Source organism: Ornithodoros turicata, chromosome 8 (assembly GCF_037126465.1).
Source record: "Ornithodoros turicata isolate Travis chromosome 8, ASM3712646v1, whole genome shotgun sequence".
NCBI classification, from domain to species: domain Eukaryota; kingdom Metazoa; phylum Arthropoda; class Arachnida; order Ixodida; family Argasidae; genus Ornithodoros; species Ornithodoros turicata.
The window spans coordinates 25624834-25652608 of NC_088208.1; the positions used below are offsets into that span (position 1 = coordinate 25624834).

The 27775-nt window shown below is 43.9% G+C and overlaps 1 protein-coding gene, 1 long non-coding RNA gene and 1 other non-coding gene across 3 annotated transcripts in view; 1 reads left to right on the forward strand and 2 right to left on the reverse strand.

The window, feature by feature from the left end:
• Positions 1–3615: 3615 nt before the first annotated feature.
• On the reverse strand, positions 3616–9026 carry LOC135366777 (uncharacterized). The gene is made up of 3 exons (XR_010414284.1): positions 8850–9026; positions 5760–5837; positions 3616–5586 (listed from the first exon to the last, which is right to left on the reverse strand). It is a non-coding gene; the product is annotated as an uncharacterized LOC135366777 (long non-coding RNA).
• The window catches only part of LOC135366773 (DNA polymerase alpha catalytic subunit-like), a 29168-nt gene continuing 10387 nt past the window's right edge, over positions 8995–27775 (forward strand). The window contains exons 1-35 of the mRNA XM_064599676.1: positions 8995–9097; positions 9199–9308; positions 9408–9504; positions 10270–10469; positions 11214–11338; positions 11444–11679; positions 12552–12672; positions 12778–12926; positions 13598–13710; positions 14757–14870; positions 14992–15066; positions 15153–15291; positions 15711–15748; positions 15831–15950; positions 16083–16167; positions 16282–16436; positions 16555–16665; positions 16764–16930; positions 17002–17131; positions 17272–17385; positions 17517–17616; positions 17679–17794; positions 17871–18014; positions 18087–18209; positions 18293–18325; positions 18405–18497; positions 18642–18847; positions 18926–19058; positions 19872–20003; positions 20148–20223; positions 21108–21206; positions 21332–21516; positions 23501–23626; positions 23689–23805; positions 23894–23987. Of these exons, the coding sequence (XP_064455746.1) occupies positions 9082–9097; positions 9199–9308; positions 9408–9504; positions 10270–10469; positions 11214–11338; positions 11444–11679; positions 12552–12672; positions 12778–12926; positions 13598–13710; positions 14757–14870; positions 14992–15066; positions 15153–15291; positions 15711–15748; positions 15831–15950; positions 16083–16167; positions 16282–16436; positions 16555–16665; positions 16764–16930; positions 17002–17131; positions 17272–17385; positions 17517–17616; positions 17679–17794; positions 17871–18014; positions 18087–18209; positions 18293–18325; positions 18405–18497; positions 18642–18847; positions 18926–19058; positions 19872–20003; positions 20148–20223; positions 21108–21206; positions 21332–21516; positions 23501–23626; positions 23689–23805; positions 23894–23987 (4192 nt within the window). The 5' untranslated portion in view covers positions 8995–9081. The remainder of the gene's footprint in view (positions 9098–9198; positions 9309–9407; positions 9505–10269; positions 10470–11213; positions 11339–11443; positions 11680–12551; positions 12673–12777; positions 12927–13597; positions 13711–14756; positions 14871–14991; positions 15067–15152; positions 15292–15710; positions 15749–15830; positions 15951–16082; positions 16168–16281; positions 16437–16554; positions 16666–16763; positions 16931–17001; positions 17132–17271; positions 17386–17516; positions 17617–17678; positions 17795–17870; positions 18015–18086; positions 18210–18292; positions 18326–18404; positions 18498–18641; positions 18848–18925; positions 19059–19871; positions 20004–20147; positions 20224–21107; positions 21207–21331; positions 21517–23500; positions 23627–23688; positions 23806–23893; positions 23988–27775) is intronic.
• Positions 13776–13848, reverse strand: Trnaa-ggc (transfer RNA alanine (anticodon GGC)). The gene has a single exon. It is a non-coding gene; the product is annotated as a tRNA-Ala (tRNA).

Consider the following 27775-nt stretch of genomic DNA (forward strand, 5'->3'; position numbering starts at 1 on the left):
ACAAAAAGTCCAAGTGAAAATTGCCTAAAATCTGCCGGAGATCGGTATTTGGTTGGCACAAGTCGCTGCAACTTGGGCTGACGTCGTCATATTGTCACCTACGAAGCCAGTTCGTAAACTGCGTTGGGCTCAAAGCAGTGGCCTAGCCCAAAAATATTTGTGGAGGAGTTCTATGGGGACTTTACATGGGTGAGGAGGATTTCATTATCATCTCCCTCTTCCAAATGCCCTAACCAAAGTTACATTTTTTGGGGGGAGGGGGGGTTAAACCCCCAAACCCCGGCATATAAATGCGGGCCAATATTGGCCCAGCGTTGAGAGGAAACTCCGAAACAGCAGCTGCTGCTCGAAACAACAAGCAACGATGCTAGTCTATGTAGTTCAATTCGATGTATACAAGTCCATTTCTACATTTTTTTCTTCAGCTTGCAAAATTATTTTCAGACAAGGTGAAAACCAGCTTCATACATTGAGCCATAGTGACACGGACAGCATTACTTAAACGAGTAGGAATTTCAATTTCCTACTCGTTTGTAATGTGTATAACCTTTGACAATAACAGCTGTCGAGCAGGTTGGTACGTGTACATATCTATCCCAATAGCGGCAAAACGATGGTAAGACAGGCCACACACGACCAGCAGCAGCACTTTCAACCTTTGGATTTTATTTTTGCACCTACCAGATACAGTTGTAAGGCACACTGGTGTTATAGAATAGAATATCGCGTAGAGGGGTGCAGAAGATGCATGGGATACCTACCATGGTTGGTTGAGAATCTTATTATATTTGGACCATTCTTGGCCCATCATTGCTGGTGTCTCATGGGATGCTATCTAGCCAACTAATGCCCGACTAGAAACCAAGCTTGGTTCTACAATGGCCCCAACGGCAATGCATGCTGGTCCCCGTGTTTGTTAGGATCGACGGTCTGTCACATACTGGCCCAAAGTTGGCGGTATTCAGTTGGCCCGAGTAAGGCCGATGTCAATGAAAGCTTGGCCGAACCCTCTTCTTCGCAAGCTCGGCCCAACTAGGCCGAACAACGTTTAGGTATAGGAATGGCGTTTTTCTCCATGGGAAGCACATTGCTCTGCTTACTGTTAACAGATTCTTCGTCCCGCTCTGGTTCATAAATTTGGTGCACCGTGTGTTTCTTTTCTTTCATTTTTGTTTTCTTTTAAATACAGACAGGGAAGCTTTGTGCTGATGGCATGTATATAGTTTCCCTTCAGTTGACAATTGAACCCCTGTATGCAAGAAGGGGATAAGTCGAAAAATCCCAAACCGAGAAAACTTCGAATATTTGGTAAAGTAATTGCAGCCGGGTTACCTCGACTAATGCAATGGAAAATGTGTAACATATATGTTCGTGTTTTTTGGGTCTGTGACTTAGCAGAAATTGTCCGTGAGCATGATATATCATTTTTCAATGTAACACCGCATGCACACAGGGTTATCGCGCAAATACAAGCAGCTTTCGCAAGTCGTACTTGGATTGCTGAAGAACCAGGTAGGGTGAAGCAGGGGCGGATTTAGGGGGGAGGGGGGTCAGGATGTCCTGACCCCCCCCCCTCAATTCCAGACTTGAACATAGGGTTCAATGGATCAATCCCAGCATGCACCTGGCACTTGTCCATAGCGGACCCCCTCCCCCCCCCCCCGGGAAAATTCTTGATCCGCCCCTGGGGTGAAGTCGCCTGTGCGTTGCAGAGCAGCATGGGTCGAGCGTATCGCGCTGCTAAACGAGCACAATCTTGAAAATAATATCGTAGGTGACCAGCATAATATGACTTATTAGTGCTCACGTTTTTTTTTTTTTTTTTCGATTACAACGCTCAGTATCACTGCCGGCACGGTCGTGTTAGTTAGGAAGAACGTGTTTTTCGAGTGGAAGCCGCAGTTCAATTTAAGCTATCATTTGTATGCGTGTAGAAAAGCGGCAAGATCTGACTGCCCATCCCATTGGCACACATACATTTCTCGTTTCTTACCCTCCTGTAACAGGTCAATAAATTGCAATACGGTCCTAAATTTTCTATGGCAGGTACATGCTGGTATGTGGATGTCATTGCAGCAAAAATACACGAAAGGGGATTGCATTACATGCATGGATTGCTTACTGCATACAGAGGTTCAATTACATTATATATGGTTATCTCTAAATTAAAAACTGGAGACGGGGGGACAAAAAACGACAAACACAGACAAGCTTGTCTGTGTTATGGATCTACACCACCAGCTCGCTTGCTACCTCTCTATCCTCTCGGTACTCTGTATATATTTTTGTCATTTTCTTTGGGGACTGTGTTGCACGATTTGCCCTAAACATACCCGATCATCGTGATCATTTTGTGACCTTAGTATCAATAAAGAAGTATTCTTGATCGAAGACAATTTGTCGCCTTCTCTTATGTTTTTGTCGTTTTTATCTGCCTCTCTTCCTTTCTACTTAATCTGCATATCAACATACTTTGGTTATGGACACTTCACTTTTTGTAACCAGTTGGAAGGAGAAGCTGTCACGAGATAAGGGTATTTCGAGGCTGTCGGGATCCGGGGTTCAAGAGCAGTGGCAATCATATAAGGCCGAAAATCATGAGACCGAACTATCAGAAAGCTGGAAAGTCGGAAGACAGAACTATCGAGAAACCGGACAAAGAGGAGCCCTAAGATATGAAAAGCATTAAAATTACAATTACTACATAAAGTATACTTTCACTAAGTCGATGTTATATGTGAATTGCTGTAGCAAATGAATCATTAAAAAAAAGAAAAAAAAAGAGGACAGAAATCACGGGACCCGCGGTGCTGGATATACGTATATAAACTGCAAACTAAATTTTGAACATATCTCACAGAAATTCTAGAAAAATCTTGGGGGCGACACATGATTCACATTTATCACCTGCACTTGTGCCTGTTTTCCCACGGTGGAGGTTCCTCGGAAAAACCCGTTCATGTCTTTGGAAGACCTTTCTTTTTTTTTTTTTTGGGGGGGGGGGGGGGGTAGCAGAATTCGCATGCGCGAATTCAACCTCCTCTTGTCGTTTTACCAACCACCAACCAACCTGCTTTGTACATGAGCTATGGTGCTTCTGCGCAGATATAAGACAGCGTTACTTTTCTGATTCTTGTTGTTTAGTTTCGAAAGCGATTGCCCTATCTACAGGGATCTCAAACACGCGGCCTCTTGGCCGCCAAAGAGAACGAAGCTACCCTCTCGAAAAATTTAAAGACGAATTAGGAGAACAGGTTTTCAGGCATTGTTTTCAGCCTGGCCTGCCGCACTGCTGCTGCGCTGTCCATGTTAGGTAGAATACACTGCATGCGAGCAGTTCTTGTGGCTCTCCAACCTCACAAAATTACGGACACGGCAACCTGGTATTCGCGTGCGGTATGGTACACTAGCACACCGTAGCTAATAAGAGGATTGAGTCGATCTTCTGTCTATCCTAATCCATATACTAAATCAAATAGTGACATTAAAACTCGGCTTTTGAAAGAACTCAGCCAAAAAGAAAAGCAAACTGTCAGTTCGAAAGAGAGGTAGTCGAAGTGGCTGAAATAAGTGGTTCTTCCAGTTGTACTACTGAAGCTTCTATTTGTCGGATGGATAAGGAACTTGAATTTTTATTCAAATCATAGGAATTTTTTTCACTTGTGTCACCCCTTATCACTAGGGTGGTTTTGTTTGCACATGCCTAAAACTGTCATTTTGAGGGTCTTGTCTGACATACTTGTACAGACTTCTTGACTACGGAGCTATGGCAGACAAGGATAGCAGGAAAAGATCACCACTAGGTGTAAAGTTCCTTTTTAATCAGGTCGTCTCAAAACTCCCAATCCCAACGTTCAACCTTCCTTTTCTGTTTTTCCAGAAATAAACCAGTTGATTGTGGAGTGGTGTTGTCCTTGTCTGCCACAGCTGCCACAAGATGTCATACCAACTAGCCCATTCTACAGTGCTGGACAAAAGTTTATGGAACATACTCTGGCGCACTCCTCCCTCTGAGTGACAAGCTGGCAGCGAATGGTATCGTACGGGCTTGCATACAGGTGACTGGGCTACCTATACGCACATGTCTAAGTCTGTACGGTCCCATTCACTGTCACACTAAGGAAGGAATGCGCCGGAGCATGTTCTCTAACATTTGTCTAGCCCTGTACTCGTTTTGACATGGTGGGATAGCAATGCACCTGCGCACATGACTGCGTCGGATTTCCTATCATTATAGTTTAGTTGTAAGCAGCTCTGTCTCTCCATTGTCCCGTCTGTATGCTCTTATTCCTTTTTGCAGTTATGTACCAACTGGCCCAAATTTCTGCACTTTTCATTAAATACAACATAGCAAACCCGAAGCCATGACCCACTGTGAATATGCCAGCTAGCTCTTTCTCTTTGATTTTCCATACTTATTTTTCCAACTGCGAGCTAAGGCAGCAAGTAAATGGATAATTTGGAGTGCTCCTGAACATTCTCCTAAACCTTTGTGAAGGTCGAATAGTTTTTCATACTTTCAGCACTCGACTTGAAAGGCCGCCGGTCCTGTTTTTGTGTACAATGTTATGTATGATATACCAAAGTTTTACGGTAACTACAGTAATTTCTTTTCCTTGTGGCCCTCCATGATGTGGTCTAAAGTCAATGTGCCCTGTGGCTCCAATGGCGTTCTTCGGACCCAAATATACTGTCTCGTAAAGTTTTGTCCTCAGTGCCACGAGGGTTCAATGATATAGACTGGCATACAATTATGTCAAGTACACCCAAAGACCTTTTTTCTAATTCTCGTATTATTGGACTACACAAAAAGAACTACCTTTATAGTACGGAGAGAAAGGGGAAAAATGGAGGCATCAAGTACATTCTCCACGTCACTTTTGTCGAGAAACGGTGATAGCTTTTGCAAAAGACATAGTACAGGTCTCTCGCAACAACCTCGACATTTTCTGCTTCATATTTTCTGTGCGAATGAATAACAGGAGTTATAGTCGGTTCCACATAATGTTCACCTTAGCAATATGTTCTGTGATGCATACTTTGACCATCCAAAAAGTGGCAGAACATGACTCCTTCAACTCTAAATATTACTGTCATCAAAAATATAGTGCTTAACGAAATGTATGGCATTTGCAACTGCAATGATTGCTTTCTATCAGCACTGTTGTAGCCATCGTGCTTGAGTTATGGTTAGTTCAGTGATCTCCTATCACTATCAGGGTTTGTTCTATCAGCAGAACGCTAGCCATTGTGGCGGACATATGGTGGCCCTGATAAGGGCCGTTTGTTTACTTCGTCCAGGTCTGCTGTTTCTTCTCCCGTGCACCATGAAGCTACTGAAGAATTCCTTAGCATGTCCACAGTCCATCTTCTAGTGTACATAGCTCCCTACGGGAGCATGCTGTTGGCATAAGACAATCCGTGGGGTGGGGCATCGTCACGCAGCTGGTGCCTGTGAGATGCCCTGGACAGCATTCAGGCATGAATGCAAAAGGCCAATGCAATAATCCTGTGGGAGTGGCACACTTGATTACAGTATGCCACCAGAGGCCTTCCGCCGGGTCAGCTCTGTTTGAAGACCTTGAACTGAAAGTAAAACATAATTGTGAGTAGTATGAAATTACTGAGAATTATAAGTAAACAGTGTCAGTTACAAATCTGTCAGCTCAGCACGAGAACAATTGTGTGCCTGCTTTGATTGGCCTAGTGAGGACTACCATAAGCAGGGGTATGCAAATTCTCCAATAGAATCCCAATACCTCTCTCTCTATCCCATACCCAATTCATATATGGCATCTGACAGTCCTGGCCTTTCTGGTCAGCTACAGGGGTTCCACCTGGAAACAACAGGGTGAAATGTATTTAGGCAACAAAAAGCTTCAAGTTTGCAGCTTTTAACATGCTGGATAACATTTTACTCTCCGTAATCATCATTTGCAAGCCTTAAATTTTGGCAGTGTCATTTATAAAATCCTCTACAATTTTTGAAAAGAAAACCATCTGATCACTCACTGCGGCGTTTCTATGCTATCAGAGGCCATATGAGGACAGGAAAACGTTGTTTGGTTGTTCAAACCAGGTCGGAGCTTAAAACCTGAGTGGTATCACTCGACACCGCTGCTTGATTGCGGATTTCTGAGCCTTAAATTCTGACTGTATTACACGTTAGATCACTCACCGAGGCTTTTATAAGCTATCGATAGCTGTACGAGAACAGGAAAACGTCGTACGGTTGTTGCAACTTGATCGGAGCTTAAAACCTGAGGGGTATCATTCGTAACTGCTGCTTGACTGCAGGGTTTTGAGCGCTAAATTCTAAGTGTATTACACGTTAAATCACTCACTGAGGCTTTTATAAGCTATCGAAAGCTGTACGAGAACAGGAAAACGTCGTACGGTTGTTGCAACTTGATCGGAGCTTAAAACCTGAGGGGTATCATTCGTAACTGCTGCTTGACTGCAGGGTTTTGAGCGCTAAATTCTAAGTGTATTACACGTTAAATCACTCACTGAGGCTTTTATAAGCTATCGAAAGCTGTACGAGAACAGGAAAACGTCGTACGGTTGTTGCAACTTGATCGGAGCTTAAAACCTGAGGGGTATCATTCGTAACTGCTGCTTGACTGCAGGGTTTTGAGCGCTAAATTCTAAGTGTATTACACGTTAAATCACTCACTGAGGCTTTTATAAGCTATCGATAGCTGTACGAGAACAGGAAAACGTCGTACGGTTGTTGCAACTTGATCGGAGCTTAAAACCTGAGGGGTATCATTCGTAACTGCTGCTTGACTGCAGGGTTTTGAGCGCTAAATTCTAACTGTATCACACGTTAAATCACTCACTGAGGCTTTTATAAGCTATCGATAGCTGTACGAGAACAGGAAAACGTCGTACGGTTGTTGCAACTTGATCGGAGCTTAAAACCTGAGGGGTATCATTCGTAACTGCTGCTTGACTGCAGGGTTTTGAGCGCTAAATTCTAACTGTATCACACGATAAATCACTCACTGAGGCTTGTATAAGCTATAGAAACTTGCACGAGAACAGGAAAACGTCGTTCGGCTGTTGTAATTTGGTCGGCGCTTAAAACCTGAGGGGTATCATTCGTAACTGCTACTTCACCGCAGGGGTTTGAGCCCTAAATTCTAACTGTATCACACGTTAAATCACTCACTGAGGCTATTTATAAGCTATCGAAGAACAGGAAAACGTCGTACGGTTGTTGCAACTTGATCGGAGCTTAAAACCTGAGGGGTATCATTCGTAACTGCTGCTTGACTGCAGGGTTTTGAGCGCTAAATTCTAACTGTATCACACGTTAAATCACTCACTGAGGCTTTTATAAGCTATCGATAGCTGTACGAGAACAGGAAAACGTCGTACGGTTGTTGCAACTTGATCGGAGCTTAAAACCTGAGGGGTATCATTCGTAACTGCTGCTTGACTGCAGGGTTTTGAGCGCTAAATTCTAACGTTAAATCACTCACTGAGGCTTTTATAAGCTATCGAAAGCTGTACGAGAACAGGAAAACGTCGTACGGTTGTTGCAACTTGATCGGAGCTTAAAACCTGAGGGGTATCATTCGTAACTGCTGCTTGACTGCAGGGTTTTGAGCGCTAAATTCTAAGTGTATTACACGTTAAATCACTCACTGAGGCTTTTATAAGCTATCGATAGCTGTACGAGAACAGGAAAACGTCGTACGGTTGTTGCAACTTGATCGGAGCTTAAAACCTGAGGGGTATCATTCGTAACTGCTGCTTGACTGCAGGGTTTTGAGCGCTAAATTCTAACTGTATCACACGTTAAATCACTCACTGAGGCTTTTATAAGCTATCGATAGCTGTACGAGAACAGGAAAACGTCGTACGGTTGTTGCAACTTGATCGGAGCTTAAAACCTGAGGGGTATCATTCGTAACTGCTGCTTGACTGCAGGGTTTTGAGCGCTAAATTCTAACTGTATCACACGATAAATCACTCACTGAGGCTTGTATAAGCTATAGAAACTTGCACGAGAACAGGAAAACGTCGTTCGGCTGTTGTAATTTGGTCGGCGCTTAAAACCTGAGGGGTATCATTCGTAACTGCTACTTCACCGCAGGGGTTTGAGCCCTAAATTCTAACTGTATCACACGTTAAATCACTCACTGAGGCTATTTATAAGCTATCGAAGAACAGGAAAACGTCGTACGGTTGTTGCAACTTGATCGGAGCTTAAAACCTGAGGGGTATCATTCGTAACTGCTGCTTGACTGCAGGGTTTTGAGCGCTAAATTCTAACTGTATCACACGTTAAATCACTCACTGAGGCTTTTATAAGCTATCGATAGCTGTACGAGAACAGGAAAACGTCGTACGGTTGTTGCAACTTGATCGGAGCTTAAAACCTGAGGGGTATCATTCGTAACTGCTGCTTGACTGCAGGGTTTTGAGCGCTAAATTCTAACTGTATCACACGATAAATCACTCACTGAGGCTTGTATAAGCTATAGAAACTTGCACGAGAACAGGAAAACGTCGTTCGGCTGTTGTAATTTGGTCGGCGCTTAAAACCTGAGGGGTATCATTCGTAACTGCTACTTCACCGCAGGGGTTTGAGCCCTAAATTCTAACTGTATCACACGTTAAATCACTCACTGAGGCTATTTATAAGCTATCGAAGACTATATGAGAACAGATATACGTTTTTTGATTGTCCAAATTTGATCGGAGTATCATTCGGCACTGTTGCCTGTAAATCTTCCGAAATTGAACTTATTTAACGGATTTCACCACAGCTGAAACAGGGCGCGAATGTTTCACTAAAAATTCGGGAGTACAAACATCAAGGAACTAAAATTACTTACCTCCATGTGGTAATTAGCATGGAACAAGAAGCACAACACACACACGTCCACCTACGACAGCGCGAAACCGACGACTGAGAACAATTGATGTCTTCATGCGCTGACCAGGGCACTACATTCATAGCCACCGCCGCCGAGGCGTACGAACACAACGAATGATACCCCTCAGGATCTAGCGCCTCCCGTCTGATGCTCCTGTGGGAACGATACTTCACTGTGTGCGGCTTTTAACATGGATGACGATTCAGGTTGTTTTCCAATTTAAGATTAATTACTCACACGTACAAAAATTGCTGTGGCGTTTCGCATTTAGGCTGTGCAGTTAAAATTTCCTTGTTATATGTCGCAGATTCGCTGGTAAGAGGACGATCAAAACGACAGAGACCAGCCAAAGATAAACGATTTGCAGCTCTCGAACGGCTGAAACAAGTCAAGGGGGGCACACGGAGTAAATACGAGGTAAAGCAAAAGTGTTGCTCATTTTCTGTACCGTTGTTGTTCAACGTGTGCCAACAACGCTAACATGTGAGAGGTCGTGCGCTTTGCAACATTCATCAGCTTAAAGAAGAAGATCTGGTGTACGACGAGGTCGACGAGAGAGAATATTCCCGCATTGTTCAAGAGAGGCAGGGCGATGACTGGATTATTGACGATGGTAAGAATGTTATACTACTATTTCAGCAGGACAAAAAACACCTTAGGAACCTAATACGTTAGGCGTTCTTGTGGCCAGAGGGTCACCTAAGGTCGTTTTTGCTTATGTTGTTTGCTTATGTTGTTGTTTATAATAAACTTGATATTCACATAAGTGATAAACTATCTTCATACAGCATCATAGGGTGCCCACCATTTAGATTTTCCATTTAGATGCCACACATTGATGGCTTCAAAATAGCAGAGGTACCTGTCTTCTGTCCAGAATGATAAACAGAGATTACCCTAACGAAATTTAGCGACACCTACTTGTCCACCTTTTGACACCTCTTCAAGCACTTTTTTTTTTTTTTTTTTTCTAAAGAAGAAAAAAAAAAGGTCTGCAGGGTGTCCAGCACAACGGCGACCCACATATCTAATCCACAGGCGGAAACTTCCATATGGTGGCTAGTAGATATGATATTGCCACTGTGGTGCTCATACGAGTTGAGACTCTGAATTCAAATCCAAACTGCTTAACTATGATTTTATGCTGACTTTCCTGTTAGTTAAATTAATTGCTGTGCCCCCAGTACCAATTTTTTGTTGTACTGATCCAGCAAATGCTTAGAGTCCACCTCACACATTTAAAGAAAATAATTTGTTAGGCATCCCGTGAGACACTTTGCACATATAAGAACAACCACACAAAGTCGACATCTTTTCTTGCCTTTTCCCCTCCAGTTTTGAGAGAATTGAGCCCAAATGCGTCATGACGTTTCTGCAGATGGAACCGGATATGTTGAAGATGGACGAGAAATCTTCGACGACGATTCCGCAGAACCGTCTGAAGGTCGCAGACGTGATAGTTCCTCTTCTGACAAGAGTAACAAGTTCCGTCCTCCTGGGTCGAAGAAACCTCCTCCAGGCAAGGCTGGTACAATCAAGGCCATGTTCATGTCCGCACAGCCAAAGAAGAAAAATGATGTATGTATCGCTTGTTTCGTCCACCTGCATTACAAACTCCCCATCGGCATAGACATTTCATATACACCTGTCATTAAAGAGATTTACTGCATGTTTGAGTGCACTGTGCAGGTTTCATGTTGTTACGTCTTTTCTAAATGGTGGTGTGGTTTTCTAGTTGGTTTCGATGGGCAAGGTGTGACGCTCATTCATTCCATCCCATCATATACGCTGGTCAATGCTTTTGACTGCAAGAGTACAATGTGACAGTGTTAATGTCCCTGCAATTTTTTCTACCAAAAAGAGAGCATTTGGTTTTGAATCTTTACAACTAAAAAAAAAGCACTGTTTGCTTTGAGCTCAGTTGAGAAAAGAGTTCCTTCCAGAACAGTTCAGAAAGAAAACACATAGAGCCTGATGTTTTAGGGTTTAACCTGTTTCTTCCTCAAATTTGCACCCCGAATTGAAGGTTGCCGCTTTAGGGTGGAACCAGATTTTTACCCGGCAAATTGCCATCACTGAAACATCTGTAGGAATGTGCATCCCGAATTTAGCATACTGGAAGTTTTTCCACCCAAATTCGCATGAATTTAGAGCACATGTTGATTTCCCCAATTTTTTAACCCCCAAATTGGTAAAAAAAAAATCAGAAAAATTCAGGCTCTAAAAAGGCAGCAGCGCTGCTGTAGTGAGAGCCTGCCTCAGTATGTGGCACAAGTACAAATACTAGTATTATAGGGACTTCTTATGCAAATATTTCATCAGAAAGAAGTTAGCCTTGCTGATGACACGCTCCTGGACAACATCTTGGAATCCGTGAATGCTGGTAGTGAAAGCCAGTGTTCATCACTCAAACCGAAAGCGCTGAAAAGGGCGGCGCCAAGTCCCAGGTAATACAGAACGTGTGCTACTTTATGTGTAACAGGTGGTTGTACAGCACAGAATGGGATGACAGTGCATTACGAAAAAACTTATGCTCGCCATTTCGTGTACAGGTCTCCAGTTAACCCATTTGTGAAAAGACCCAGTCAGAGATCGTCGTTTAGGGAGAGGGGTACGCCGCGTGTGATCAGTTACAACACAAATGAAACCAGCTACACAGCTTTAAAGCCAGCTGCACTGAAGGAAGAGATAGAGGATTTCGATACGGAACCAGACACTGCAGTGTGTAATACCATCCCTGAAACCGAAGAGAATGCTGTTGATACGTCAAAGTCTTTGGACCTCAAAGGCAGGCATTCGAACTCTTTTTACTTAATCTGTCTCAGCCTTCTTTCACTGTTAGTTAGTTTATCCTTTATTTCCTAATTATTTTCTTTTCATTTATTTTTCGTTTTTCTTTGCGGAATAGCAAGCCGATGTCACGTTTGGCTGACCTTTCCTACCTTTTTACTTCCTTTGTTCTAATAAATATATCCCCCTTTTTACTTCCTCATTTTGTATTTGCTGCTAATTGTGTGCATAAAAATGTGTAAAATGCATTGCGACGGTGGTACAGTAAAATAGCCCTGTTGCAGAGCTATTCACCTTTGGAAAAAAAGCACAGCACTTATAGCACCGGTTATTATTAGAGCCTGAAGTTTTCGGGAAATGTTTTCTGTTTGTTTTTTCTTCTAAATTCGAGGAGTAAAAATTGGTAAATAAACTTGTGCTCTAAATTCACGCAAATTTGGGCGGAAAAATTTCCAGTACGCTAAATTCGGGGCGAAATCGGGCGCAGTTACTCAAACTAGCTGGACTGGTTCATTACAAATGGCGATGTAACTGTGTTTTCTGCCAAACAAGTTAGTGCGCATTCCTGCAGACGTCACAGTGAGGGCAATTTGCCGGGTAAGAATCTGTTTTCACCCTAAACAGGCAATCTTCAATTCGGGATGCAAATTCAGGGAAGAACTGGGTTAAACCCTAAAACTTCAGGCTCTCATTATTATGTATTGTTCTTAGCTTAGCTTCTCATATTCACGTGGGGACTCCCAGTCTACCTCTCTTCTTAGGAATAGTATTGACTTAACTTGAGATGATATCATTGTTGTATTTAATACAGCTATAATAATTAGTATAGTTAATAGGTCATAATAACCTAATAGGAATGTTCTGTTCCAGACGATACTTTCGATTATGAAAACATGAGCGAATTTCCTATTGATGACGATAGCATGGATGCAACGACAGAAGTGAACGATGCAAAAGTGCCTTTGAATGTGAAAGTTGAACCAGAAGAAGAGTTAGTATAACTATCTTGCACATTTATGCATTCTTTGTGTTTGGTGAAATGGTAGTGCAAGCTGCGCATTAATCATCTGTATTGACCATGAAACTTTTATTCCAGGATTCAGGACTGGATGAGCGAATCTCAGGATGAAGTCGTTCCCGAAGCTGTAAATATTGACACACTACCCGTTGTTCAAAATCAAAAGGGAGAGACTGTTGTGGAATTCTTCTGGCTCGATGCCTATGAGGACTACTTCAAGAGGCCCGGTAATGAACTGGACGGAGTGCTCAAAGAGCATTGTGTGTTCTGGTTGAACCCAACCAGTACAGTTCTTTTGAGCAATAGAGCCCGATTTCTCCCGGAATTTAGCATACTGGAAGTTTTTCCACCCAAATTTGCATCAATTTAGAGCACATGTTGATTTCCCCGATTTTTACCCCCTGAATTGGAAAAAAAAATTTTCCCGGAAACATCAGGCTCTAAACAGGCAGCAGCACCGCTGTAGTGAGCGTGAGAGTGAGTATGTGGCACAAGTACAAATACTAGTAGTATCATGGGGGACTTCCTTGGCATCTTATGCAAATATTTCATTGGAGAGAAGTTAGCCTCGCTGATGACATTACACAGCCTTACACGCTGATGGCACAGTGTTATGGGTTCAAAATGGGCAAAAATGGGTGTTATGATAACTTGCCTTAACTGCTGACTTGACCGTCCGAAGGTTTTTTTAGCTCTTTCATGAATGTGTACTTCAGCAACGCTACACATCATACAGCGTCCCATGGTTTTCTGGACATGTGCATTTCGCATCAGCGCTGAACGCTTCTTTATCTAATGAATTCTAGCTGTCCCTCAATGCAAGAATTACGCTGCTTGTCGCACTTTGCTTTGTCTTGTAGAGTTGCGCATATTGACTGTTCTTCTTAACACCTTGCAGGAGTCGTGCACTTGTTTGGCAAGGTCAAGGCCCCTGGAACGTCGCAGTACGTGAGCTGCTGCGTCGTCGTGCGGAATATTCCGCGGCACATTTTTCTTTTCCCAAGGCCCTTTGTGAGTATTCTGTCCGCGCAAAACAAACATATCAGCGATGAAAGATGAAAGTCACTGAAAAGGTTAGCCAGCTGTAGGGATCGAACCCACATCTTCTGGATTGCCAGTCCAGGGCTCTACCAATTGAGCTAAGCTAACACGCCTCTCCAGTGACTTTCGGGGTGCGTCATCTGAAGGGACGACAAACCAGCCACTCACTCTCACTCACCCTCCTTTCACTCTTACATTTTTGCTCACTCATACACACATTCATACGACGGAAATCGACGCAAACGGCACCTGATGAACAAGAGATAAACTGATGTTCTGAGGCTGGAACAACATAGAAGGGACAGAGACAAACAAAGCCTTGTTTCTGTCCCTTCTATGTTGTTCCAGCCTCAGAACATCAGTTTATCTCTTAAACATATCAGGGCACAATTGGTACGAGTGCAATGAATCTGTAGTCAGTAGCACTCAAAGTCAGTAAGGGTAGACTGCTCATTATTAGAGCCTGAAGTTTTAGGGTTTAACCCGATTCTTCCCCGAACTTGCACCCCGAATTGAAGTTTGCCTCTTTAGGGTGAAACCCGATTTTTACCCGGCAAATTGCCCTCACTGAGATGTCTGTAGGAATGCACACTAAATTGTTTGGCAGCAAATGCAGTTACATCACCGTTTCTACGGAACTAATTCAGTTAGTTTCAGTAACTGAGCCCGATTTGTCCCAGAATTTAGTGTACTCGAAGTTTTTCCACCCGAATTTGCATGAATTTAGAGCCCATGTTTATTTACCCGATTTTTACTCCCCGAATTTAGAAAAAAAATATTTCCCGAAAACTTCAGGCTCTACTTATTATTTACAGTCTTGCATTAGGGTTGAACCAGGTGAATTCAGGAATGTGAAATCAGTCTTAAGTTTGTCACATAGGTGCATGTTTCAGACATTATGCAGCTACTCAAAAGTATCTTGTACACACACACACACAAAAAAAAAAAAGACTTTTGAAGTGAGTGCTATTTGTGCACTCCCAAAAAAGTTATAAGTGCTCCACTTTTGTTTGTAGCACCTCGATAAGAAAACAAATATGCCTACTGAGGAACCCGTCACCCTAAAGGACGTCTACGAAGAATTCTCCTCGTTAGCTCAGAAGCATCATATTGAGGAGTTCAGAACAAAGGTGAGGCTATTCAATCAATTTTGTCAAGAATTACTCAAGGAGCTGCAATGAAAAACAGAAAAAAATATCCAAAATGACACAAAAACCTGATTTGTTATTTCCTCATGTTTGATACCTCCAGCCTTGTACGAAGAAGTATGCATTTGACAAGCCAAATGTACCACATGAGGCGGAGTACTTAGAAGTTCTTTATCCTGTAAGTACCACAATGTACTGGTCTGAGAACAAGGTTTCTGGTGTGTTATGAACGTCATATAACTCTGGTACATTTCCACTTTTCAGGCCCACTTTCCAGAGTTACCAGCAGACCTTTCGGGAAAAACATTTAGCTATGCTTTTGGCGCAAACACCTCAAGCCTTGAATCTGTGCTGGTTAATCAGAGGCTTATGGGTCCGTCGTGGCTAGAGTTAAAGAATCCAAGTATGTGAATACTGTTTGATGTGAACTATCACATTTACTCGCATACTGAATGTGCTGACGTGATTACACACATACCCAGCCTGCATACCCAAAAAGTTTGTACCTTTTCCCCGCATATCTCACAAACCCCTTCATGCACAACATGTCTGGCTTACAAAAATTTGCTAATTACCGTAATTTCACGCATATAATCCGCATGACCCATTTTTAGGAACGTTCTGAGAATTTTCGGGCAGATAAGCCGCGGGCACTACGACGTGACTGATTTGTGGGACAATGGAGACCATAGAGAAGGCCGTGACATTTAACCAATGACTGACACTCTGCTTCTCTTGAACTTCTAACTTGAACAGCATGCAGCATAATATAGTACATAGCACAGGACATTAAAGATGACTACGATTAAACCATGTTTATAGGTACACCAAGTGCTCCTGTCAGTTGGTGTACAATGGAGGTATGTAGAAGAGACACATTCATCTAGCATGCTGAATAAGTGACGAACTTTTGTGCAATTAACTTTCTTTGAACTATTCAAGGTGCAACTTAACAGCCCAAATGACATACTCGTTCCAAGTACATCACAGCCACCACCCCCACTGGTCATTGCATCAATCAGCTTAAGGACACTAACGAACCCGACAACTCACCAAAATGAAGTATGTCATTCAGCATTTGGTTGATTGCTCAGCATTGTGTGAAATTTTGTATGGCACTGGCCTGGAATGTATGGCACTAGAGAGTAATCACCATTGGTTTGTGAATGTCTTTCTGCTTTTTTTTTTTTCCAGATAGCTGCTGTTTCAGTGTTAGCACACAGTGCATTCCCTATTGACAAGCAAGCACCTTCACCGTTATACCAGTTACACTTTTGTGGTACGTTGTCCTCTGCTGGAAACAGTAGCACTGAGATGCGCGTAAAACTCGATGTTACGATTTGCTGTGTGTACGTAAGGCGTATGCTTCAACTCTGAACTTTTCGGTACACAGCACTGACCAAACCGAGTGAGATGATCTTTCCGTTCGACCTGAAGACAGCCCTGTCGAAGTACAAAGGAACCAAGGTTGAAGTCATGGACTCCGAGAGATCTCTCATCGTGTACCTCATTGGGAGGCTTCACAAGCTAGATCCTGATATATTAGTGGTGAGGGGTACTAACAATATTGGCATTATATTTAATGGCATTAATATTATATTCAAAAGTTAGAACATTTCTCTGTGATTGCGCTTAAGGACTACTACTTCTGTTCGTCGGTGTGCAGGGTCACGATATACAGAACTTCGACCTGGATGTGCTCATGCATCGTATGACTGCAAACAAGATTCCCAATTGGTCCCGTATTGGGAGGTTAAAACGGAATGTGCTTGCCAGTGTAAGATGATATATTATCATTATCATTACTTTGAACAAATGTTACTGAAGCGCTGCCAAGTAAAAAAAAAACAGACACTTACAAATTTGTATACCCAGGGTAAAGTTGACAAGCACCTGACACCAGGACGTCTCGTTTGTGACATAAAAGTGTCAGCGAAAGAGCTGATTCAGAGCAAGAGCTATGAATTGACGGAACTGGTGAAGACCCTCCTAAGCCTAACCAGAGTAGAATTGAGCTCCGATGAAATCAAGGGCATGTACAGGTACGTAAGTTGTAAAACGAATGCTCTGTAGCATATTATGGTGATCGCAACTAAGATATTTCTTTTTCCAGCACCTCCACTCAGTTGCTACGGCTTGTGAACATGACCATGTTGGATGCTGACTACATCTTGCGCCTCATGAGCGACCTCAACGTCCTTCCTTTGGCTCTGCAGATTACCAACATTGCAGGGAACCTCATGGTACGAGCAGCTTTCACCAGCCTTTTTACTTATACCATTATGCCACCTCACTGGGGCCTACCAACAATTAACGGATTAACAATCGGGTGGGGGTGCGCTAAGCGTAATGCAAGTGGGTGCCATTTTTCTATTTTTTGCAGTCGAAAACGCTGCTTGGAGGCCGGTCACAGAGGAATGAGTATCTCCTGCTACACGCCTTCAGTAATCGCAACTACATATGTCCTGACAAGACATTTAAGAAACAAGCAGCCAAGGTACATATGGCTTCAGTGCTCAGAATGGCTTTTTTCCTGCGTAGTTTAATTAGGAATGGCACTTTTGCTATGCACTTATAGCTGCTCAGTGGAAGTTGTGCTTCAGTTCATTGCTTCGTGTGTAAATATAGAATGTGAGAGAAGAAGACGATGAGCTCCAGGCTTCTGCAACAAAAGGAAAAAAGAAAGGACCCTCTTATAGCGGAGGACTCGTGCTTGAGCCAAAGAAAGGTACACCTATCGCTGTGATGCGGGCCTTGCTTGACAAGGTGTTACTCCGCTTATGTTACTAGGTTTCTATGACACATACATCCTGCTGATGGACTTCAACAGTCTGTACCCTTCAATCATTCAAGAGTACAACATTTGCTTCACTACGGTCAGCCTGTGTAAACCTGATGGTAGTAGGGTATGTAGGTTAGTTGGAATTTATGTACCTCAATACTTACGCATGTTTCTTTTTTGTTTTTGTTTTTTTCCTACAGGATGATGACTATGTCCCAGACCTGCCAAGTTCCACTTCGGAGCAAGGTGTACTGCCATCAGAAATTCGTAAACTTGTCGAAAGCCGGAGGCAGGTGAAGTCCCTCATGAAGGCATCTGACGTCACTCCAGATCTGCACATGCAGGTAAGAGATAAGACCTTTATCAGTTGTCAGGTTGTCAGAGATGGAAAAATAAGTATCAGCAATCTTCCTCAGTATGACATCAGGCAGAAAGCTTTGAAATTGACAGCGAACAGCATGTACGGCTGTCTTGGGTTTGTCAACTCCCGTTTCTATGCAAGACCACTGGCAGCTCTAATCACAAGCAGAGGTAGAGAGGTGAGCATTTTTTTGCTCTACAATGCTTCTAACACATTGCTAGTCTCTTAGTGTGAAGATCATTTCTTTGTTGCTGGTTTCAGATCCTCATGCAAACGAAGGATGTGGTGGAAAATGTATGCCTTTTACTATTACTTGGAAAGAGAATAGAACTGACACTTGGTTACTACAATCATTTTATTTTCATATCAACAGATGGGGCTAGATGTTATCTATGGAGACACAGATTCCATCATGATTAATACAAATTGCAGAGATTTAGCACAGGTCACAAAGCTTGGAAACAAGGCAAGTGCTGAACAAAAGTTCACTCTTGTAAAATATTCATTTGGATAGGCCACTATACACGACGGGTTTCATATCAGTAGCAAACTTAAAATGTTTGAAGCGCTTCTCCAAAGCTCAGTAGCGGTGCCTCTTCGTCAATTGCAGGTGAAAGCCGAGATCAACAGGTACTACAAGCAGTTGGAAATCGACATCGATGGCATTTACAAGTCAATGCTTTTGTTGAAGAAGAAAAAATATGCTGCTCTCATGATCTCTGTTTCACCCAAAAATGTAATCTCAACTGTGAAACAGCTTAAAGGTCTGGACATTGTGCGCCGTGACTGGTCTGAGCTCTCAAAAAAGTCTGGGGAGTAAGTACCAACCGCTATGCACGGCATTTACTCTAGTACACTGGTAAATGAAAATAAATCTCCCGTTTTGTACTACAGATACGTGATAGATGAAATCCTTTCCGACAAATCTCGCGATGACATCCTTGAGAATATTACATCGTATCTGGTGGAGCTTACCCGCAAAGTGAAAAGCGACGAGGTGCCCATTGCTGACTATGCAGTCACAAAGGTATTGGTATTGATCATACTGAACATGAATATGTCTGACTTGTCAGATCACATTGTAAATTTTCTGTTTTGTGAAAAACTGATGCTCCAGTGATGATCATAAAAGTTTGAACACCCATGAAACAACCTTTTTGCAAAAAGTACTGCAATGCTATGTTAGTTTTAGTTGCGATCTTGGATGTATCTTTTGTCACCATCATGCTAATATACTGCATGCAACAAAACATGGTGACAGAAAGCTCAATGCAGTCAAAACTGCATTTTTATACAGTATATACATAGGGCATGACTTTTAGGGTTACACCTGATTACACCTGATATTTATCCCCGATTCAAAGGGCAAAAACAGGGTCTAACTCGATAGTATTTACCCTAAAAGTGCTGGACCAGGAGCATCCGAAGTCATCACATCTAACACAGAACTTTGGAAACTGTGTTGTACTGTAAATGCATAAATATGCTCATACGACCTGTCAAAACAGAGACCCTGCTGCCTCTTAGATGAATAGACCAAATGATACTTGTGTCTACTAGTGTGTCACATGTATTCTGACGAGTAAACTGCAGATTTACACTGGATTCAACCAGAATTGGGTTGAATCAGGTTCAGTTGAACCCGATTACACCCGAGTGATTGAAGCAAAGTAACCCGATATTTACCCCCCAATGTTTCTGAAAAACATACTAACCCAAAAGAGGCAGGCCCTAAGTAGTATACAGAATGCAGTTTTGACTGCATTGAGTCTGCTGTTACCATGTTTTGCTGTACTGATACTGTAGTCCACCCTAAAGAAGGAATATTCCCTGCTTTCAGCAACTAACCAAGAACCCAGAAGACTATCCTGACAAGAAAAATTTAAGCCACGTACAAGTAGCACTCCGCTTAAATTCGAAAGGTGGAAAGAAGCTCAGACATGGGGACACTGTGACGTACGTTATCTGTGAGGTAAGTGTGCCCCCATTTGTCTGCTACGAAAACCTAGCTGGTAGGTTGAGGGTTTTGTACGCATGGCTCGGGGATCACTTACAGCATGGCATAGAGGCTTGCATTCAGGGAGTATGTTTGAATGATTTGTTTGCAATTTGACAGGATGGGAGCACGTTACCGGCTGTACAACGGGCGTATCACCTAGAAGAACTCAAAACCAACCAAACTCTGAAAATAGGTATGGCCGTGTTTTCTTCTAGGTTTGTGTCGTCTGCCCCACAGTTTGCTTGCCTCAGTCAGCCAGTTCACCTCTGCTCTTCTCATATAATAAGGAATTAAGGGGGCAGATAAAAACAACGCTGTAAAAAGTGTTTTTCTCTTCTTTTTTTTTTTTTTTTTTTGTGGTGCACCGCCTGTGATTTATGCAATGAGTGTGAAGTGGGCTGCGGAACAAATTATTTCCACGTAGCTGGGATACTGAGTCTTTTCCAAAGACAGGAAAAGTGCACTGATCCTAAGAAGAAGTATCCAAAAGAAAACTCGATTTTTTTTCTACCAATCCTACAAACTCTCTCTTTCCTTTTTTTTGCAATAAAAGTTCAGTTTGACCTTGAACCTCACCTGTATACAAACTGGGTGCATGCAAAAAGTGAGTAGTTTCAACAGGCATCGATGTCAAGCAGTGCATGGCACAGCCTTTAAATTGATGTCTCTCAACACACATCGGTACCAAGCAGTGCATGGCACAGCCTTTGAATTGATGTCCCACTCAAAATAAATAAGTGTAAACTCATCGGTAGTGCATGGCACAGCCTTTGAAATGATGTCTCTCAACATGCATCGGTACCAGGCAGTGCATGGCACAGCCTCTGAAATGATGTCTCTCAACACACATCGGTACCAAGCAGTGCATGGCACAGCCTTTGAATTGATGTCTCACACAAAACAAATAAGTGTAAACTGCAGTAAAAAGCAAAGTCAGGATAAGTATAATCTGCATCTGCATCCGTCAAGCCACCTTCCGCTGTACTTTTGACTTCCTCGTGCTGTCTTGGTTGTAGCAAGTGCATGGTTCCCAACAGCAATGGTTGCCAACAGCAACTTCTCTTGTGTTTATTTCAGATAAGCAGTACTACTTGGCACAACAGATCCATCCGGTTGTGTCTCGGATCTGCAGCCCTATTGAGGGCATGGATGCTGCCATGATAGCTGAGCTGCTAGGTATATGCCTCAGCATTGCCATGCGCAGTTGGGGCCTCATGTTAATTTATTGCAGATGTTGTTTAGTCTCTGTTGCTTTATGAATTGTTCAGAGTGCCAACTGCAGTGTACACTTTGCTTGTTAGGTCTTGATGCTTCCCATTATCGGCAGTACACGCGGCAACAAGACGACGACGACGTGTCTTATAGAATGAGCGAAGTGGGCTCCGTAACCTTGGACCATTACAACCAGTGCGAAAGGATAACATTCCATTGCCCTGCAGAAGGCTGTTCGGGTATGGTTACTGTGGAAGAACTGTTTCAAAAAATGGTACGTATACTCTAATGCAGTGAGTTTCCGTGCATGAGAGGAGGACAATAGAAGGGAGGCTACATGACTTGCCAAATAAGGAAGTGACTTATCAAGCATGTGGTCATTGTTTGTGTACTTTGCGCTTGTTTGCTTCATCTCCTTTATCACAGTCAAATATATGGAAAACATAGTGCAAGCAAAAGTATGTGCAATTCCGTTAATTCGAAATCTCTTAATTCGAACTTTCGGATAATTCGAACTGACGCCCAGGTCTTGGCAAAGCCATTTTGTATTTCAACTGAGGGAAACGCCCGAAAATTCGAACGTATGAACGTACCCACCGGTTTATTCGAACAATTTGCAAGGACTACGCGTCGGCGGGCGCTCTGCTGGTGTGTCAGGGATACATTTACTTATTAAATGCTAAGTTTACTTAGTATTACTTAGTAGTCCATGTCTCGAAAAAGCGATATTCCTGCCAGACGAAAGAGGAGTAAGGAACGATGCCGCTCACTCGCCGTTGGCAAAACAAGTAATACTCGCGATTTTAAGAAGATCAAGACTTGATATTTGATATTTGATCAATTTGATATTTTCTCGAATTGGGTTGGCGATTGGGTTGTGCTTAACATCGCGAACAACGTTTATAGAGTCGCGGCTAAGGAAACGAACGCAAGCGCGTATACGATTATTTTCTGTCCTGAGCTGTTTTGGTGCTTGTCTGTAAATAAATTTTCTGGAAAGAAACAGTCTCTTCTATTTCTGCCATCGCGTGACCACACACGTGCGGCAAGGCCTAGCGAACCATGACGCGTCTCCGATGTATAGCATGCGCTACCAACGCATCAAGCCCTCATTCGGAGCGGCGTCCTTTAGTTCGAACTCCGCTTCATTCGAACAAATCTTCGGTCCCCTTCGGGTTCGAATTAACGGGATTGCACGTACTATGAGCAAGGCAACTACGATGCAATCCCGTTAATTCGAACTTCCGGATAATTCGAACTTGAGCTCGGGTCCCGCCAAAGTCGTGTATATTTGAATGGGGGAAAACGCGCGGTAATTCAACGACTGGCCGGCCACGCCCGGCTACGCTACGGTCCGACAGCACCCGGCAGCGGGCCGACAGGCGCGCTGCTGGCGTGTGGATGTTGGAGACACTTTTACTAAGTGTTAAGCTCATTTATTAAGCTGTTGAGCTCATTATTACCGTTACTTTTAAGGCGATACTCGTGCAGAGGGAAAGAGGGGAAAAACAAACGAACCTCCGTAATCATGTGCGCAAACACAACTGGCACGGAACGATGTTTACATAGCCCGCAAAGCAAGTAAGCCACGGTGTTTGAAGGTGGCCAAAACCATTCTTGTTGACCACACGGCCAACAAAAACCCGTGGGTGACTGCTAATATTTTCTGGGATCGGGTCCGCGGGATTCGCGTTGCGGGGTTGTGCTCAACGTCGCACACGATGTTGTTCGTGTCGCTGCTGAAGAAACGGATGCAAACGCGAATGTTTTCAGCCCTGAGATGTTTTGATGCTTGTCTGTTAATAAATATATTTTGGAATATGAATGAGCCTCTTATATTTCCGGCATCGCGTGACCGCGAACGTGCTTGAAGGCCTAGCAAGCCATGACGCGTCTCCGATGCAGCTGGACCCACTTGCACAAACGTTTCGTTTAGCACTGGCATAGCTACGGTGTACAGCAATGAGGAACAACCTCAATGTTCGTACCTGCGGCCCAGGCACCCTCATTCAGAGTGACTCCCATTTGTTCAAACTCCGTTTTATTCGAACAAATCCTCTGTCCCCCCTTCGAGTTCGAATTAACGGGATTGGGCTGTACCTATATCACTTGGGCTATCACTAGATTCACCTGAATGCAAGCCACACAACTTACTTCAACTGCCTTATGCTTCAAACTTGAGTACTTCTGAATACCTGAGATGTTGAATAACCTCTCATGAGATACAACGTTTTAACATTGCTCCACATTTCTTGCAGAGTGGAAGCACACAATTCGTCCTTGCTGAATGCCCGGAATGCAAAATACCACTACAGAACTACCTTGCAGCATTGTGCAACCAGCTGACATTATTTATACGATCAACAATAAAAAAATACTATATGGTGTGTGTCCACAGTAACTGTGACGGGTTACGGGTGTACTGAAGCTACTCAATACTTGACAGGGCTGGCTGGTGTGCGAGGACACTACTTGTGGTCACAGGACACGTCGCGTCCCAATGAAGTTTTACCAAGCTTCCCCACTTTGTGCTGCCTGTGAGAGGGCTGTACTTCGGCTGGAGGTAGTTGACGACCACCTTGATGGCTTCTAAATTCTATTATGATCTCAGACTGATACATGTGTCATACATCACTTTTCTTTACACATAGTTCGGAGATTTCAAGATGTACCAGCAGCTGATGTACTTCAAGAAATTGTTCAGCTTCGAAAGGGGTGTTGCCACACTTCCAGATGCCGAAAGAAGTAAGTTTTTTTTAAATAGTTTTTTTTAATGCATTGTGGTTTCTGACAACTGGTGGTTTCACCACAAGAGCAGTATCAGGGGTAATGATGCTGTCGTACGTGAGGCTCTTACATATATGTTTATCTGCACTTGTCTGTGTTATGAAGCTTAAAGTGAATGTTGCATCCGGAAACCTATCTATGAAGGTAATACCACTATGTTAGTCATGGGCCTACAATCGACCTGGCTATTTTTTGCGTCAGAAAAGTGCTTAGATATTAAATAAACGAACTTTAAAGATCAGCGCAGCTTCCGCAGAAGCTCCGGCGACGTGACGTCACTTCCTAAGCGGAGGAGTGAGGGGCGGCGCTCAGAGGAGGAAAGGCGCCGTCCAGCAGACTCCCCGTAACTCTATCAGACGGACGCGGCATTCCTTTTCTCAATGTCGCGCTCTCATTGGTCCTTAGGGAGTGACGTTTTCTCGTTTTTCCAGAGAGGGAATTCCAGGATGCTCTCAACATCCGGCGTTTGCTCTTGTCATGTGTTCCGTCGAATAACAGTCAAACTAAGCCACTGTTTCGCGTAGGATTTTCGGTACCGTAGTCAGTGCTCCAGGAGAGATAAAATGACACTCTAGTTCCGAAAGCGACTGAAAGGGATGGGACCGTCCCTTTAAGTGAGTTTAAGTGTGTTTGCATTGATATATGATGGTCACCACATATGGAGTGACTTGCATATCTAGAAAAAAATATTTTTGTTGGCCCTAATTCCGGGAGATCACATGCAGAGCGTGTTGGTTATGTTCAAACATGGGTGGAGGATGCACGTCCATCAGTCTGTTCTTTCTTTTGTCCGTGTCCATATCCTCTTGCATTCACGACAATGAGCAGCGGTGTCGTCCGCATCCGCCAATCGCGGCAGACGACTTCAATCGCAGAACGCTAGTGGCTCCCATTGGCTGCCCATGCGGCTGGTCTGCATGGCTACGGTCGCGTAATGCACGACTGCGATTGGCGGGACTCCTACGGATAACGTTACGTCGATCGCCGATCAGAGGCTCGATGCTCAACTTTTCGTTCTTCGGTACCGCGCGATAAGTGCTTGCCTTCGCTGTGATTCGTCATGAGCTCTCACGCGATGACCAGTCGTGCCGTTTCTTCGAAATTCCAGCCTACCGAAACAGTTTTCACGTGACGTTTGGAACGCGACAACTTTGAATAATAACGATACCGAACGGTATTTTCAGTTCAGCATCAGGCCCCAGGTCGTGTTTAGTCTGGGTGGCGTTGCAACTGCTTTCATTTTATGGCACGAACGCATCTTCTATCGCCTGCTTCTAGTACGTAATTTGCACCGGTGAAGATACCTCTGTTGACACGTGCATACCGAGCGATATGTGCCTGTCACGTGGCGGCATGAGGTGCATGCAAAGACAGAAGCATGTGACATTCAACGGGACGGAGGCTAAGAGCTACATTCAAACAATTTTTTTGGTATCGTCATTTATCGAGTACGGGTTTTAGTAGCCCGGAGGCACGTAACGAAAGCGAAACGGAAGGAACGGTAAAGGAAGCTGTCGACTCAAGGACCAGAAACGTGATGCCGTCCACTTCAGAGTAGTAGGGCGATTGGCCTATTACGTTTTCGGGACCTGTATCACGAACACTTCCCGTAGCGGGTTATACAAGAGAGTATTAGTAGATCGTTGATGACGCAACTTCCGGAGTACCGTATCTACCGTACTCAATCAACGGATAAGATGAATCATGCACGGTACCATTGGTTCCGGTATGTACGATAACTGCACGGTGATGGTCTACCAACGCTCTTTAACTGATCGGAGGCGCGCAGCGGAAACGATACGACAAACGATAGCAAACTCTGTTAGATCCACGCTGAAGAGCGTGACGTCAGGCACGTCAAAGAACTTGCGGCTTTCACTCAGTCGCGTCTTCAGACTCACCGAACGCTTTCCGATCCACTCCACTCCACTACAATTCGCTATAATCCCTTTCAGAATCACGGAAACGCATGCAACGCGCCTTAATAACTTTTGTCATTACCATGCAACGAAGCCCAATTACTGTTAGCAACCTACTTGCCCTCTGTGGCCCACCCTTGGGGTAACCTTCAAATTGAAATCTCCGCCCACACGGAACGCACCTCGTTCCAGACCAGCGCTCGTTAATTACGGACCACCTACCACAGTCGAGCCTACGGTCCGGTCCCGGCCGGGCGAAAAAAAAAAGGATCGTTCGGTCTCGTCGCAGGTCCAGGCGGCGAAAATTACATACGCCCGTTCTTTTCAAACTTCCTGGGCGGTTCATACGGCGTGACAGAGGCGCCAATGCAGAAATCTAATGATAACCTCCAGGTTTCGTCCGCGAAGATTTATATCGGTTGTCGCTTATACGCATGAATGTGGTCGTAGCTACCGGTGTTTATGTGCAGTGGTATCGTTACAAGTATAGGGCTGAATGATTGCGGAGGAGACCTTAAATTGCGGACACATTTGTGTCTTTCTTTGTGGCAGGCAGCAAGGATCTTCGAGTGGAGCATATACATGTAGTTCGCCTTTAAATAATCCTGGTTGGTGGTCGAATGAAAATTGTCGGCTAGGTGCGGTGAAGGGTGGAAGGTTGTTTTCAAGTGGATGGACTATTAAGTTGTCCAACTGTCAAGTGTCTGGAGATGGATTTCCTAGTCAACTTTAATAAAAGGCTTCCCCGTGTGCTGCCTATATTCCGAAGGGTCATTGAGATGTCGTGCAAGAACATGTGGCATCGAAAATAGCGTTGCTTTGCTGTAGCACAATGTTTGGATTGCCGTTCGGTGATGACTGTTCGGGTCACATACGTCTTGTTGTGTCCCTCCTTATCATATTGTTGATTGCAGCAATAAACAACACAGGGAAGACACGAAGCTGACGCCACGGCTGCTCCTTGTCAACTTCGTGTCTTCCCTGTGTTGTTTATTGCTGCATTCAGCAATATGTCACGATACCAACTACCCCAACTTCCTACACTTGTGTATCCCTCCTTGTTTTTTTTTTTTTTTTGCACGGTATTGGGAACATTTCGGTATTTACTCGTCAGCTTTCCGCCCATCTGGTCACCAGAGGTCGGCACTTATGGCTCCTGCTCACTCAGTCCCTGCTGAGCTCTCCGTTTGTTCACTCATGAACTCATTCGCCATATTGCAGATTAGTGTATTGCCGAGGTACGCTGGCCAGCACGTCATAACGCAGTACCGTGCATGTCAGCGAGCCGGGGAATGATAGCGTGTACGGGTTCATATGCCAAAGGCAACCTTCATAACATGCAAGACGAGTTCCTCCATAGACACCAAAATGCGCTTGCGATTCCGATTCCGCAGAATTTGTCTCGTTGCGTCTCGTCCGTCCGTAACACGACCACCTCCTCACCTGAGCATGCTCGTAGACCACGTGACAGTCACGTCGCCGCACAAGTCATCCTCATTTTTTCGTCGGCCAGGGCGGGCCCCCGTAGCAGTTGTTACAACGGTCGCTGTGCCATCGTTCACCGTGAGCCTGTTGCGTCAACGTCCAAATGCGTACATTCTGTTCTAATTAACGTTGATGCCGTCAAGAAGAGCCGGGCACGTATCATATGCTGATATCATGATATCAAGCGAAATCATGACACAACAGTTTATGGTTCCAGGCCTCTGATCCAGATTGTACCTTTGCTTTGCAAAGTGTTAATATGAATAGAGGTGAGTGCGGGTAAGCAAACTTGGACCCGCACCCGCACAGTACCCGCGCGTGTGTGACCCGCACCCGCAAGAA